The 16,487-nt window shown below is 51.5% G+C and overlaps 1 protein-coding gene across 1 annotated transcript in view; it reads left to right on the forward strand.

The window, feature by feature from the left end:
* The first annotated feature begins 376 nt into the window (after positions 1–376).
* Positions 377–16,487, forward strand: part of Itga9 (integrin subunit alpha 9) — a 309,149-nt gene continuing 293,038 nt past the window's right edge. The window contains 1 exon segment of the mRNA NM_001420002.2: positions 377–792. Coding sequence (NP_001406931.1) covers positions 605–792 — 188 coding nt within the window. The 5' untranslated portion in view covers positions 377–604.

Raw genomic sequence — 16,487 nt, forward strand, 5'->3', positions numbered from 1 at the left:
ACCACTGAGCTAAATCCCCAGCCCCTCACATGACTAATTCTTAAGGCAACTGACTGGAGGTCTTGAGCGGTTCCCTCTGAAGAAGAGCTTCCAGACGGGCAGGGCCAGAATATTCACTCATCCTTGGTTCGGGTGACTTTAGGCCTTTGTGTGTGAAAGAGACTTGAGAAAGACTTACAGTGTAAGACAAAAGGAGAGAGACCCAGCCAGCTTGGACCCCACAGAGCCTAGGATACTGGAGAGGATGTGGTTCATCCAGGTTCAGCACCAGGTCCAGGCGGTGCTCCGGGAGCCGCGTCCAGCAGGGGGCGCTGCGGGCCCGTCCCGCCAGGGCCGCCCGGGCCGCCCACCCCTCGGGCGCGCCTCTCCGCAGTCCAGTGCCGCCCGGGCCCCGGACCCACTCCATCGGAGAGCGCAGAGCTCTCGGCGGGGATCGAGAGGACGCGGCGCGCTGGCGGCCTCCCCTGGCCTCTTTCCTGCTCGCGCTGCAGCCCTTCCCAGCGTCCCGGGCTCAGACTTGGAGTGCACAGCTCGCGCCCCGGGCAGCGTCGTGTCCCGGGAGCCCCGATCGCGGGGCAGGGCGCAGGGCGGCGGCCGGCTGGGGATGGGCGGCCCGGCTGCAAAGGGGACCGGCGCCGGGGGGCTCCGCGCGCTGCTGCTGGCGCTGGTGGCCGCGGGGGTCCCGGCGGGCGCCTACAACATCGACGCGCAGCGCCCGGTGCGCTTCCAGGGCCCCCCGGGCTCCTTCTTCGGCTACGCGGTGCTGGAGCACTTCCACGACAACACGCGCTGGTGAGTGTACCCCCTGTGGATCCTCGACTCCGGTGCGGCCACCCCGCGATCCCCCAAGTCCGCCGCCGCCTTTCCGGCCTCTTCCACGCCGCCTCCCGAGGAGCCGATTTAAATGTCCAACGGCCACGCTGACATCCTGGCCTGCTCTCCGAGGCCCCGGGGGTCCCTGGGGTCCCTGCTCTCCCTGGGCATTCAGGCGCAGCTTCACTCTCGCCACAGTAAAGTTAGTTGGCTGTCTGCCCTCGAGGGGCCACCGCTGGCTGGCCGACTGCCCCAGATTCCCGGAGGGCCCCTAGGAGGCCAGGCTGCTCTCGGGGGACCACTCCATGTAACTCTAGGGCAGCAGCACGCAAGAAGCAGGGAAACAGGGGATGGGTGGGAGTTGGTTCTGGGGGGCGTAGGGATCTCCAGAGGGGAACTGGGGACCCCACAAGGTTCTGAGAGGATCTGGGATGCATGGAGGACTCCCCCCACTCAAGGAACAGACTGTGTGGTTGGTGGGCAGCCTGGAGCTCTTCTCCCACGTGCCAGTCTAGAGACAGGACTTAAGAGAATGAGGTTTTTGGATCAAGGGGTATGGTTGCTGACTAGCGAGATGGGTGGGCCTGCAGGAAAGAATGTCTCTCCCTCATTAAGCATCAATAGTGAAGTTAACTGACCCTTCAGCAGAAGCGCTTAGAGAAGATAGGTAGACCGCTTTCCTGGAATGAAGCGGCCGCTGCACCACGCCCACCTTCTCATAGCAGCTAGAGTTCAGTTCAACCTCGTTCTAGATGATGTTACTGTGGGACCAGGAGATGGCTAGTTCAAGTTGAGGGTGTTATTCAGTGAGTGAGCATCCTTAGAGGCAGCGGGCTGGGAGATGGAGACCGGGAATGTGTGTGTGTTGGATATGTAACACACTGGGAGTCTGTGCTCAGAACTGGACAGGGGCAGAGCAAATAGGGGGTTTGTGGATGCGGGCCTTCCAGAACCCTGGGGAAAGAGAACTTTGCGACTGGCCTTTTTAACACGGCCATGTACTTAAGAGAGCAGTTTCCAAAGTCCTTTCGTCCACATCCTTTCCTGACGTTGATTCTAGTCACAGTGTTACCAGCCACAGTTGCTTCCTGCGTTTGACAAACCCTTTTCAGACAGCAGGGCAGAACACTTTCCTATTGTCCCCTGACTCCAGGTCCACCATGGGCTTTGGGCTTGGTACAGATTACAGCTGGAGAGTTTGTAGAGTACATCCCAGAACCCCACATAGTGTGGCCTTGGCACTAGCATATGGGAGGAGCTGTCAAAGATAGAAGGGCTGTTCTGGGTTGGGGGCTACTAAGGAAAGGTCAGGCAGCCAAGGGAGCCAAAGGTGTGGCTAGCCGCTGTGCTCTGCAACAACCTGGGTCTAGGGACAGGGGCCAGGCTCCTGTCACCTGGATTTGGATGGTCCCCAGATCACAGCCTCTCTGGTCGGTAACTAGATAGGAGCAGAGCCAGCAGAGGAGCGAGGTGTTCAGCTTGCTTCGTTTTTAAAAGAGGTTGTGAATAAGTTTTGCAGAGAAAGAGGGTTTGGTCTGATGCTTGGGCACCCATGCTGCATTGCTGTGGTGGTCATGCTGGGGCTTGACCTCATCAGGAAAGGGTAAGGCATTTCTGTGGGGACAAGCAGCTGGCCTGCTGATCTCAGAAGTGTCCCACCTGCTGCCCAACCACTCCCTACCCTGGAGTGCTACTGCTCCCTCAGGTTTTTAGCAGCCCCTGAAATAAATAAATAAATAAATAAATAAATAAATAAATAAATAAATATATAAATATACAATATCATATATAAGATATAATTTTTACAAATATAAAATCTCTTTGAAGCAGACGGTATTCTCACTATAGTACCATAGTCTCTTCTTGAATTCTTTTGCTGCTTAAAAAAAAAAAACAACAACCCTTTCCTCCCCACACTTTTCTTTCTTCTTTCATTTCCCTAACATTTTCCCCTCAGCTTTAAATACAGCTTCTTCTGCTGCTATTCCTAGTCAGGGGCCTGTGAACTTTGAAGCAAGAGAAACTTCCATTTCTTCTCTCCTCCTCTGGAGTGAGACCTGTGTGAGGTCAACAGAGCCTGGGACAAAGGCTTTTCACTTACACAAGCCCCTACTGCAGCCCCAGGTTTACTTTTATGCCTATATGTTAAGAAAATCTTAGAGGTAGCCATGGGTCTAGTCTTGTGAAATCTGCGTTGACCCTCAATCTTTGCCTTAACTTAACAACTCTAGGGTCGGTTGATTGACTTAATGACTGAATGTAAGTCTCTTAGTATTAGGTAGTTCCCGACCATTGTCCTCTAAACTTCCTGGGTCGTTTCCAGTTGCTTATAATTGTAATAACATATGTAAGCATTCTTACAGTGAAACGCTGTGGACGTTCTTAATTATTTCCTCCCAATCAATTCCTGGAATCAGAATTCCTCAGTCAGCTAGAATGACAGTTTTACAGTATTCTGTATTGTATTACAAAGGTTCCTGTGAAGTGGGAAACACGGGGGATTTGGGTCTTGGAGTTTAGTAGCTGTTTAGCCAAAGGGTGGTGTGGTGCAGAGAGTGGGAGAGCAGAGAAAACTTGGTGGAGTAGCTTAGAAAGTTCACAGTCTAAAGTGGGGAGAGAAGAAGTGTCTCCAGGAGAAACAACGATGAAACCTGGGTAGGAAAGATGGCTAACGTTAAGTAAACATTGTATCTTCTGTTCCTCTTCCAGATGAAATGGTCTTTAGTTTATCAGTTGTGATGTGATTTGGGACCTTCGCTTCATGCTAACTAGCTCTGGGTTGTATTGTGCACAGGGCAGAGAGAATGTGCTGGAAAGGACAGGGAGAACCCAGACACCAGGTGGCAGAGCTGAGGGATCCAGGTCGTGGTACCAGTTCCTGTTACTGTAACAAACACCTGAGTTAGAAAACTTACAAAGAGCAGAGGTTCCTTTTGGCAAGATTCTGACTGGAGGCGATGGTTGTTGGCCCTGATGCTTTTTAGCTCTGTCAGGATCAGGGCTGCATCATGGTGGAAGTTCATGAAGGGCAAAAATAGAGAAAGAGGCAGGGGCTGGGCTGTCCTTTTTAAAGAGTGAGACTTCCCACAGGCCTAACCCCATAAAGGTTTACCACCACTCAGCAGTGTTAAACTGGACCTGAGCCTGCACCACAGGATGTTTTACAAGACCCACAGGTGTGTGTGTGTGTGTGTGTGTGTGTGTGTGTGTGTGTGTGTGACAGAGCACATGAAGTGTCTCTGCGGTGAAACTGTCAGCTCTTTGGTCTGTAGCCAAGTGCTTTATGAACTCAAATTGTTCCTTCTTGAGGGAGGTCAATGCCCGCATGAAAACAGGGGGGACCTTGCCTCTCAGAACCCCTGTGTTGAGTCTGGCTCCCGAAACCATACTCCCATTCATGACACAACCAGACCCAGCCTTGTTCAAAGTACTTCTTGAACAGACCCTTGTCACCGTGCCTTGGTCAGCAAGAATTGTCCCTGTGGATAAACCATAAGAACCCGATGGCATTGGTACCAGTTTTGATGCAGACATGAAAGTGACCGAGCTTTTTTTCCCTTTCTTCTGATGATACCCAGAGAGCGTCTGCACACTCAGAACTCTCCCGTCCCTCCCCTCCCCAACCCTGATTCTTCTGGCATCCTTTGAACAACAGGAGTAGGTGCCAGGGAACATAGACAAAGCCAATTTCTGTCCCCTTCTCTAGCAGTTTCTCAGCTGCAGAACGGACAACTGTGACACTCTGAGATATAAATAAATGGAGTCTGGCTGCCCCAGCACCCCCCCCCCTCGCCCCCGACGCTCTGGAGTCCAAAGTGGTTGGGTGCGCTGGCTTCCTCTCTGGCGACGTGCTTCCTGCTTCTCCTGGGACAGCAAGACTGCCGTGCTCAGGCACTGAGCGAGCTCTCGGAAGTGGCAGGCTGGCAGGGCATCATTGAGTGAGGAGTCAGTCGGAGCAACTCCAGCGTTCCGTTTGCATTTAGAGCTGAGGAGTCAAAGTTCTGATGTGCTGCCAGGTGACGTGGCCACCTGCCGGGGTATTGTGATTTACAGAAAAGTGGACTAAAACTAGACAGAATTAAGAATCCAGCCTCACAGTCATGAATGAGAGGTCACGTGGTTGTGTCTGGGGCAGTCCGAATAGGGAAATGTTTATCAGCCCCAGAAGGTTCTACTGACTAAAGTCTTAAAGAGTTAGGAAAGGCTTGAAGGAAACTCAAAAGCAACAACAAGAGGGTCAGTCCTTAGCATATTTAACTATTAAAACCCCAGGAGCATGGGCTTATCAAAAACTTGTGCAGCATGGTAGGTGGACAAGCTTTCTTTTCATCTGTGAAACTTTGAAGCGCCTGTCGTGTACCTGGAGGTAATGGGAAAAGCCACCCACTGCTTTCTGGGGTTCAAAATATCAGCTGCATCCAGCTGAGGGGAGGCAGACGTGGGGTGTTTATTCAGAGGGAAGAGGGAGATTCCTAAGAAGGTGAAGGGTTTAGAAGGGGGCCTTGGGATTTGGGGCTCTGCTCCCCAACCCCATCTGGCCTTGTCAATCTCTGTGAGGAAACACGGGAACCGGTGTTAGTCCAGCCGGTGTTAGTCCAGCCGTCTAAGCTCTCTGACCTGTGTTGGCTCATTGCGCATGCTCAGTGAGTTCTACTCAACTCTGAGCTTGGGGAGTGTGCGGGGAGAGAGGCATGTAGTCACTTCCTCAGAGGCTCTTCTCCAACCGGACCTCCCTTGTCCCGCTTTCTCACCCTCCTGCGAGGCGGAGCTGAAAGCACATGCAAGGGGTCCATGTTCAAAGGGGACCCAAAAAGTGTCTGGAGTATTTCCCAGAAGATCCCGGGGAACAGGCAAGGGTGCTGTTTCTCCAGCTGGTGCTGAATCACCTTATTACCCAAGGGAGAACCTAAGACAGACTCTGTCTCCTCAGTCAGGAACAGCTGCGGGTGTGAGAGTGCGCAAAGGGCTGTCCCCAGCCAGCTCCCGTACCCTGTGATATGCTTCTGTCCAGATGCCAGCTCCTTCTGATAATGCGTGGGATTTGTCTTTGGAAAACCGTTTTCGTGTTTATTTAAAGCAAAGTGTCTGCGAGACTCGCGGGAAATCGTTTACCTCCAATGGAGTTGACCGTAACTTTAGAAGGCAAAATGAATTCTATCCGAGTGTTGCCGGGTAAGGCCGATGGGCCAGCCGCATCTATAGGCATAGTTGGATTTTGTTAAATGTGTGTGTGTGTGTGTGTGTGTGTGTGTGTGTGTGTGTGTGTGTGTGTGCGCGCGCGCGCGCGCGCGCGCGTGCGCACATACTGAAGGCCAGAGGACACCCTGAGTTGTCAAGCCTCAGATACTGTCCACTTTGCTCTATGTGTTAGGGTCTCTCACTGGCCTGCAGCTGGCCAAGCAGGTTGGACTGACTGGCTGGCCAGCGAGCCCTAGTTATCCCAGAACAATGATTCTGGTATAATGTCACCACACCTGGCTTTTTAATGTGGGTTTGGGGGCACTGAACTCAGGTCCTTAGAGTTGTAAGGCAAACACTTTGCAAACTGAATCATCTCCCCAGGTCCGCTAGCTGAATCTTATGCCCACTTCTTTCCAGACAGCCCAGGAGACATAGGGATTGATGATTGACTTTTGGGAGCTACTTGGACACAGAGTCTGCTTTATTCTTGCCACAAGCTGGCCCTTGGGGGTCTCTGTTTCTGATGCCACAGGACTCAGGAAAGGGACTTGGAGGCCCAGCAGGCTTCCTAACCTTGAATCACTGAGGTCTATGAACTGTAAATCTTTTTAAGCAAGTGGGTTTGGCTGACTACCAAGGCAGAATGAATGGTTTTATCGCCACCTTTCTTTGTGCCAGAGGAAGTCTTAGGGAGTGAAGGAAAGTCCTAAGCCGGGAAGTAGGGGGTGAGCGTCTGAAACAGAGGGCTCACTGGGTCCCTAAGACCCGCTCTTCAGGACAACCAAGGGGACTTGTGTTGTGTGTTGAAATTAGCAAAACGGCTTCAGCGACAGGTGGGAGAAGGACTCCTGAGTGGCCTGAGAGGCGTCATGGGTAAGAGCAGATGGAGGAGGTAAATTTAGTGCCTTTTTTGTGTCCCTGTATTTGGGACAACAAGTCACCTTCATGCAGGAATCATTGGCCTCAGGAGCAGTTGTCTGCTATTCAGACAGAAGGGAGTAGCCTCAATCTGTGGCAGGAGCTGGGAGAGCCAGATTACATGTGGGTGATGTGGAAACAAAGCAGGAAGCTGGGTCAACATTCTTGAGTATACCGTCTCTTCAAGAACACTTAACTGAATGCCAGAAAGACTTGCTGCGACAGCAGGACCTTTAATCAGAAACCTATGGGATTGGGAGTCCTAGACTTTTGGGTGTCTTTCCTAGTCATGGTCTTGCAGAGCTGGGGACAGGTAGCATTCACAGCTGTCACAGGAGCTTTGGCTCCTACCCTGGGCTCCGCACAAGTATAGAAAGTAAGTTGTTATTCATTGGTTTTTAAAAATCAACTCTGTGAACAAACACCTGACAGAAGCTATGTGAGGGAGGAAAGACTTCTTTTGGTTTCTGAGAGTTCACTGGGTCCACAACTGCTTTGCCCAGTGCCCATGGGTAGAGCATTGTGGTGAAGGGGGTGTGGCTGACGCGCTTCTTGTTAAAACACCGTGGCAGAGGGATCTACTTTAGTGGATTGCACAGTAGGTCATGTAGCCCAATAATGGCTTTCTGCATTCAGGGGAGGCTGAGAGATTGGTAGCTGCTTAGTCTGTGAAGGGTAACGCCTCATCAGGCCCAGACTGATGATCTAGAAGATTCTCAGAGAGTCGGACACATGTCTCCACTTGACTGTGCAAGGCTGAAGGAGCTGGTTCCAAGCAGCTCAGGGGAGCTTTCTGCACCTCACAGTGAGGGGAAGTGCATCGTGAAACAAAAGGGGCCAGAGCAAAACGTGTCTTCCAAAGACTAGGGACTCGAGTCCTCCAAACTAGGCACTGCTTCTGCCTTCCCCAGCGATGTCACTGAGATGGATCCACCCGTGAGGTTGGAGCTCTCGATATCTCTGTAAAGGTCATCACAGACACCCCCAGAATGTGCTTTACTAATCTATTCATCGGCCTTTAAGCTAACAGTTGAACATGACCCCTGCAGGTTACTCTCCCTGGTCAGTATGCTGCCTGCTACAGAGATACTGGACCTGGGTACCATTAAAGAGCAGGATGGTGCCATGTCATTGTCATGGCTGCCACTGAGAAGGCAGAGACAAGCAGATCCCTGGGGCTTGCCAGCCAGCAAAGCCAACTGAGTGAGTGTCAGGCCAGTGAGGAAAACCATCTCAAACAAAATGCACAGTGCCTGGTAGATGAATGAATCGAAGTTTGACCTCTGGCTCTTACACACCTGCATATATGTGCACACACACAAGCACTAACCGTCATACATGCCTGGCTTTTACATACCTGCATATATGTACACACACACAAGCACTAACCATCATACATGCCTGGCCTTTACACACCTGTGTATATGTGCACACACACAAGCACTAACTGTCATACATGCCTGGCTCTTACACACCTGCACATATGTGCACACACACAAACACTGACCACCACGGATGCCTGTAGTCCCAAGGAGATGTAGAAATGCTGAGAACTACACAGTTTCACCATCATGTGATGAAAGCCTTGAAGAAGGAAACGATGAGAAACAACGGGAAAACTGTCTGCCCCTGCTTTGGTCTCCAGAGGTCTAAGCTGGCTGCATTGTTGCCTGACACGGGACCACAGCCCATGTCCCACGCCAGGTCCAGTCACCCATCCTCCACTAGCCAATCAAAACTGCCAAATTAGTATGAAAAGCAGAAAAACGTTTCTTCAGTGTGAGCAGACTGGGGAGGGCGGCAGACAGATCAAGGGACACTCCTCTCTCTGCCCAACTCTGTCTTCATGCGTTGAAGTGAGGCTATTGTTTAAATGGAGGACAGAGTTGTGCTCTGGAAGTCCTGGACAAGGCATGTTCCCACCTTTCATTGTTTTGGGGCTCCGGTACCTACCCAGGAAGATGGGCCTCCCCAAGATGTCAACACTGAAATCTCTTTCTGAGAGAAGAGTTCCCCCTCTGGCTGGACCATACTTTAGTGTTTTCTTTTCCCAGCATGAAATTCCTGGGGGGACTTCCAGTTTCTAGGGGTTGGGGCTGTTTTAACAGTCCAACAGCCAATGCACGGGGCACAAATGTCACTTAGCACCTTCATCCCTGCCAGGTTCCTTTGGACTGCAATGTGAACCTGATGTTCTCAGCTGTGTGAGAGCACAGTCCTTGGCTTGTGAGTCCTCTGCTCTCTGATGCCCTGGGTGCGTCTGTTGAGAGCGGCAGCCTCTGAGGCCCCTCCATCCCTCCATGACCCACCCTGCTCTGTGGCCTTCTCCCCCTTGGCTGGACTCAGAACTCCATCTGCTTCCTTCCCTGATGACTCTCCTTCCCTTCGTTTACTCCGAGCTGTTTTAACCACCTTTGATGGAGACTCCTGTGTGTCAGAGGCGTGGTGTGTGTCATCAGCCTACTGTGGCTGAGGCACAGAGACACCCAGCCACCCGGCAAGTCCAGGTGAAGCGTTGTTACTTGCACCCAAGCTGCCCTAATTCAACGCTAACTCAGCTGCTTTGTGGACCAGCATACCTCCTGCTCTCAAGCCTTCATTCCAGGAAGTACAGCCCCGAGCAAGAAAAAGACAACGGTCTGATACCTCTTTGGGGCATTTTTGTGAGCTTTTACAAATGACAGACCCTAATCCACCCACTTTGTGGTGTGGGGTCCCCAGATACTTTGATATCTGTTTCCCCTCGTGGTCCATCAAATTGCTGTGCCAGGGAGAGGCTATGAAATCCCTCTATTCTAGAGAGAAGGGAAGGGAAGGCCAGGGGACCCATCTAAGGTCACATGGGTAGAGAAACCAGTCAGCTCCAGGGACGGTGCGGTAATTATTTTTCTTGTGGTTGCAACTGAGCACCTGCCAAGAAGCAGTTAAGGGAGGAAGCATAAAATAATACCAATTGTGCTTATCTCTGTCTAGCTTCAAATGAACGAGGCTCAAACCATGATTTATTTATTAGACTCTGCAACTACTGTGGGACGGCCCATAATCTAATCCTCTAGTGCTAGACTGGCTACTTCCCCAGCTGTGCTCCCCAGATACTCACTGTTTGAATCTTCCTGGGTTATTTCTGCTCCAGCAACCTGGCATCCTGGGGAAGCATTTCCCTCGGGCACGTGCTGCTGGTCCACCGTGACTAACGGAGACCTCCCTCTCTATCTGTCTTCTCCTCCTCCAAGCTCCTCCTCTCATTTCTCCTTCTGGTGTGGGTCCCTACTTCCGACCCCCAACCACACAACTCAAAACTCCACCCCTCTCTGTTCTCCCCAGTAATTGGCCGTAGGCATTTTTATTTAACCAATGGTTTTAAATCGGGGAGTAAGGTTTACACAGCAGAGGCTGGTGTACGTGGGGGTTTGCTCAGCTCGGGACAACCAGCTCTTGGGTTACAGAATGTATCATATGAATACAAGCAGCATCAGACCAACCTCCAAGACAGAAGTGTTTGCTTGTGCTCATAGTTCAAGGATGCACAGTCCACCATGGTGGGAAAGGCATGGTGGCAGGAGCCCGAAGTGGCTGGTCACACTGAATCCACAGTCCGGAAGCCGAGATGGTGGCTGGCACACAGCTCGCCTTTCATCTTTAGTTTTCGGGATGGTTCAGCTCACATTTGGGATGGGTCTTCCCTCCTCAGTTAATTCTTCCCGGAAACATCTTCATGGTCATACCCAGAAGTGTGTTTCCATGGTAAATCTAAACCTAGCCAAGTTGGCCATGAAGACTAACCATCGCAACAGACTTCCGGCAAATGTTCAGGGCTCCCCACAAACCTTCACACACACACACCTACCATGCCTCTCCCTAGCCCTGCACCTACCATGCCTCTCACAGCCACCAGGGACAGGTCTGTGGTCCTGGCTGGGGATGGGAGTCCTTTACAGGAAGGAAAGAACAGCAGGAAGCAAGAGGAGACAGAAATCCTTCTCATGTGGCCAACCAGGATGACCAGATTAGACTCAGGGGCAAATGATGAGGGATGGAGTTACCAAAACTCAGAGCCCTTAAAAAAAACAAAAAACAAAAAACAAAAAACAAACAAACCACTGTTTCCAATGACCCGAAAGCCCAATGGCTGTCAGCAGCCATCATTCTGAAGGTCAGGATTCCATGGCTGTCGTTAGGCTGAGATCAGCAAGCGTTTTTCTGCTCTGAGCCTAGCTTTCGTGTCAGCCTCTGTGTTGGCTGGTTGACCAGTTGCTGCAGGATCGACTTTAGCTGGGTGGCCCATCTCTGCTCTCCATGACACTTATCTTAGTAGGCTAACGTGGGCTGGGCACAAGGTGCCGTGCGGAGTGCCGGGAGAGTCGGTAGAGACGCACATGAGCCCAGCAGTCAGCCCTTCACTCCCCCTCCCATCCGAGCGGCCAAGGCAAGAGTCAGAAAGGAGGAAGCAGCCATCACCTTTCGGTGGGAGGAACTGCAGGGTTCTGTGGGACAGGACAGGGATTCAGGAAGGGTGGAGTACAGCGGTTGCTTCCCTAATGTGAATGGTGGTGAAATCACCCTCATCATCCCTGGATTTCTGTGATGTCAGCGGAAAGGCTGAATCGATGCTGCTGAGTGAGCAGAAAAACGGAGCTGAGGTCTAAGGGCCTATGAGTTCCCGGGGTGCTGTCCTTGGCAGCACTCCACATGGAGCCGGGACAAGTGAGGTGTCTAAGTGCTTGCCCCAGTACTACCTGGTATCTAAGCCCTGCCCCGAGTACCTGCTCTGTCCCTGGCACCACACTGGGTGCTTTATAACATTCTCTTGACCAAACCTCGCAAGAGTCCCGTTTTATAGCAGAGGAAAACCGAGGCTCAGAGTGGTCGAGAAACACATCGGAGGTCTCACAGCTTGTCAGTGGTGGAGGGAGAATTTGGTCTGTGCATCTCATATGTTATTGTGAGTAATTGGGCCACAAAGTGTAGACAACAGGGGGGAAGGCCAGGGATATGGTTGATATGGTAGAGTGCTTGTACAGGTTCTGCACTGTGTATGCCAGGTCTGGTGGTCTACGTCTGTGATCTCACCATTCGGGAGGTAGAGGCATGAGGACCAGGAGTTCGAGGTCATCCTTGGCTAGGTAGAAGCTCAAGACCAGGCTAATGTACAGAAGAAGACTCTGTCTCCACAAATGGAAAAGGCCTGAGGACGCTTCACTCCGGGAGACACTGCTGTGCAATCATGAGGACCCGAGTTTGATTCCTAACACTTACGAAAGGCAGCACAGTATGGCACAGTCCTGCAATCCCTGGGCTAAGGAGCCAGAGGCAAGGGATGCCAGGGCTCGCTGGCCAGCCATTCTAGATAAATCAGCAATCTCCAGGTTCAGCAAGAGACCTTGTCTCAAAAACAAGTGGAGAGAGATTGAGGAAGACACCCGACACTGACCTCTGATGCATACATGTATACTCACACATGTGCATGCTGTCTACACATAGGCACATCAAAATGATCACACACATATGTACACTTACCTCCTCACACAGACACACTACCATGTACACACATATGTGCACACTTCCATGAACACACACTACCATGTACACACATATGTGCACACTTCCATGAACACACACTACCATGTACACACATATGTGCCCGCTTTCCTGAACACACAGATGAACGCATACATGTGCATGCTTACCTACACATACAGACACACCTCTTCACACATGTGCATGCTTGCCTGCATACACAGACACACTACTATATACATATGTCCCTGCTTCTCTGAACACACAAATGAGCACCAAAATGAATGCATACATGTGCATGCTTGCCTTCACACAGAGACACACCTCCACATGTGCATGCTTGCCTGCACACACAGACACACCTCTTCACACATGTGCATAGTTATCTACCCACACAGACACACTCCCACACATGTGCATGCTTGCCTGCACACACAGACACACCTCTTCACACATGTGCATACTTATCTACCCACACAGACACACTCCCACACATGTGCATGCTTGCCTGCACACACAGACACACCTCTTCACACATGTGCATACTTATCTACCCACACAGACACACTCCCACACATGTGCATGCTTGCCTGCACACACAGACACACCTCTTCACACATGTGCATGCTTGCCTGCACACACAGACACACCTCTTCACACATGTGCATAGTTATCTACCCACACAGACACACCTCTTCACACATGTGCATGCTTGTTTGCACACACAGACACACCTCTTCACACATGTGCATGCTTGCCTGCACACACAGACACACCACCATGTACACACACTCACAAACAACCCAAGTGGACCTGTTAGTGGAACGTGCCCAGCAAGGCCACTGCTAAATCACCTGCACCCTTGGTTTCCTGAAAGTTGAGGGACTTCTTGAGGCATTTCTGGTTCATGGCTCCTAGTGGTGAGCACTTGCCTTCTCCCTCTGAGGTGAAGCCTGCAGTCTGGTCGGAGGGCTCCAGCATGGTCCTCCACTCTGTGTCTAGTGCGAGGCAGGCAGCAGTTCCCGGGGGTTCTCTGCAGTGGATACACACTGATTAAGCTGCGTTCCTGTAACTGGAACACGGGTCCCGGGGGGACTCGTTGGTTTGGAATCAACTGCATGAAAACAAAGCTAATGGATTGGAAGTTTGTAATCCCCACACATTGTTCTCAAAAAACGGCTGTAATTTGGTAATTTGGTATGGCCGCTGTGGCGTCTGTGGGGAGGGAGGGGAGGAGGGAGGGAGCCGAGAGGCATGGCTACTTCCAGGCTTTCCCTAGGAAGGCAGCTCTGTCTCAGCCTAGACCCTGATACCTGCTCTCCAAGGAACTGACCTGTGAGAGGAGAGTCAACTTCCGGTCCCCGCAGGCACAAACCTGCATGCACACATGCACACATGCACACATCTCAGCCTATTTAAAGTAAGTTTATGCTTTTGTATTGGGTCTCATTTGTAGCTACGTTGGGAAGCATGTCTCTACCTTCTAGGAAACAGTCAAAGGGATAGGAGAAAGAGCACCTCTGGATGTGGACTCTGGGCTCAGAAGCCCCCACTATTGGGGACAGCACCTTAACCTGGCCTCCCTGTGTGGAACGTGTACAAGAAGTTGCCTGGTTGGATTTGCCTTGGTCAGGAGCCAGGCTCCTGTGATCCTCGATGTGGCTGGTGGCTAAACAGATGGGCACATGTTGCCGGAGAGGCTTGTGAGCCATTTACCAGGGAGGCAGACCTTTGGTTAGCACCATGCTGGCATCGTCAGTGTCTAATAAACCAAGGCCAGGGCTGGAGTTCACCTCTTCCATTCTGTGAGCCCGAGGGAGGATAAAAAGTCATTCTTTATGGATCAAACCTCAGTCTTTAAGTTACAGACTCAAGAGCCAAGTTCCAACCTCAGAGTTCCCATGGAGCTTCCTTAGGCTTCCCTGGGCGTGGTCATACACTAGATTAGCTCGCAGCAGAGAGGGTGCTGGGTACCTGCTGGTTTCTTTTTCCTCCCTCCTACTGAGCAGAAGCGGGGTTGGTACATGCTGCTATGTGGCACATGCTGCGGCCAGGCAGGTAGGGTCTAGGGCAAGTTTCAGGAGCAGCCTTGACTGCCTACATCTCATCTGTGAAATGGGAGTAATGTTAGCATCTTATAGGTGCTCGCATGGGACCACACCTGTGCAGAGGAAAGACATAGTCTTCTCTGGAGTGACATGAGAATGTCTCGAGTACTTCTGTAACTCAGAGGACAAGGAAAGAAACTGAAGGTGGCAGGTGGCATCCTTTCAGTGGTACACTCCGAACTCTGAGCTGCCGAGATCTTCGTGTCTCAGGATACACTTGGCCAGCAGCCAGCTGAACCAGCTTCAGACAAGCCACACTCTAAGGCTGGCCCGTTGTAGCTGTCATGCTGGACCGTGGCCTAGGTCAAGAACCAGCACTGGGCTGCCAAGGCAGCCACAGTGTTCTGTAAACACAGAGGCAAGCACATTCTCCAATATGCCATTCTCCGTGTGTGTCAGGCACGTGCCTAGACACACGTGTCTCCTTTAGCTCACATCACGGGATCTGAGGAAACTTTTCTTGTGGGACCTGCTGGTTGGAAGCATGAACCAGGGGATGCTAGCAGGCTTTGAATCACAGCTGCCATTCGAGCCATCGCGCACTTCAGGCCTGGAAGAGCATTAGAGCCCAGCAAGTCCCTTCTCTGCTTTAGACGCTGACAGACATTTTACCCACAAGCCTTGGCTCTGGGTTTGAAGAAGCAGCTATCTGAGAATTCTGCTCGCCAGGCTCCTTCCTGCCTGGCAAATCGGGAATGTGTCTGAACTGGAAGGAGTGGGACCATCGGATGGTTCTAGGGTTGTGGTGTTAATGCTGGGGACATGGTGGACTCACAGGCTGCTGCTTCCTGTTAGCCACTTCCTGACTCCTGTGGGCCGCGGGTTTCTCTCTCTTCTTTGCTTATTGTGACTTCAAAGCTATTCATCCTGGGAGAATACTTCTCTACAACACATTTGCTCATATCTACCCCTCACTCCATGGTCCTACTCCTCCTGGACCCCTCCTACCCATTTCCCCCTCCTCCCCATCTTCCCCTCCTTCTCAGTTCCCCTCTCTCTCTTTTCTTTTTATTTTTTTTTAAATTAAATTTACTTATATTTATTTTGAGACAGGTTCTTTACATAGCTGACAGTCCTGGAAGTGGACCAGACTGGCTTTAAAGTTCCAGAGATCCACCTGCCTGTCTCCTCTCTGAGGAGGTTAAACGCATGTGCCACCATGACCATCCCCTTTTCTTTAAAAAGAATATATATATACAAATATATATATACATATACACACACACACACACACACACACACACACACACACAAATATATATATTCCACTGAGTCGGGTGCTTCCCATATGTTCAATGAGGCTGTAGGTCTATTCACTAGGTCGCCAGCAACCAACCAGGGGTCAGTCAGATCCTTGAAGAAAATTGATTCTCTTCCTCCACTCCTCAGTAGCCATCCTTGGCCAATAGCTCCGGTCGAGGGGTGTGGCCTGTGAGTCCCTCCCCTACCCACGCTGGGCGTGCTGACTGGCTCGCCACTCCTGAGCACTGTGCTGGCAGGGACAGGTGCTGTGAGTTCTTGGGCATAACCTTTCCCTTATTTTCAGAACATACCTTTTCCCAGCAGCCCCCTGACCTTCCTCTTAGACTCTTTCCAGCCCCAATCCTAGATCCTCCCTGGCCCCCAGGAGCATGGGGCTGTGATAGAGACATTCATTTCTGACTGAGCACTTCAGCCCTCCCCTCTCTGCACCCTGACCAGACATGCGCCCCTGTCTCCATCACAGATGCTTCTTGGGTGAGACGGAACTCCTCTATGGTAGAAGGATATGTGTACAGAAGGCGGCTGGATGCAATGGAAACTTCTTTATTTTATTTTTGGTGCGCGGTGCTGGAGATGTTACCCAACGCCTCCGGCAGGCGCTCTGCTACTGAGCGACACCCGGCCCCTACTGTAAAATGAGTTACAAATGGTCCTTTACTGGGCTGATGGGAAACGTGAGTCTGTGGG

Source organism: Rattus norvegicus, chromosome 8, assembly GCF_021556685.1.
Source record: "Rattus norvegicus strain SHRSP/BbbUtx chromosome 8, alternate assembly SHRSP_T2T, whole genome shotgun sequence".
Taxonomy (NCBI): Eukaryota; Metazoa; Chordata; class Mammalia; order Rodentia; family Muridae; genus Rattus; species Rattus norvegicus.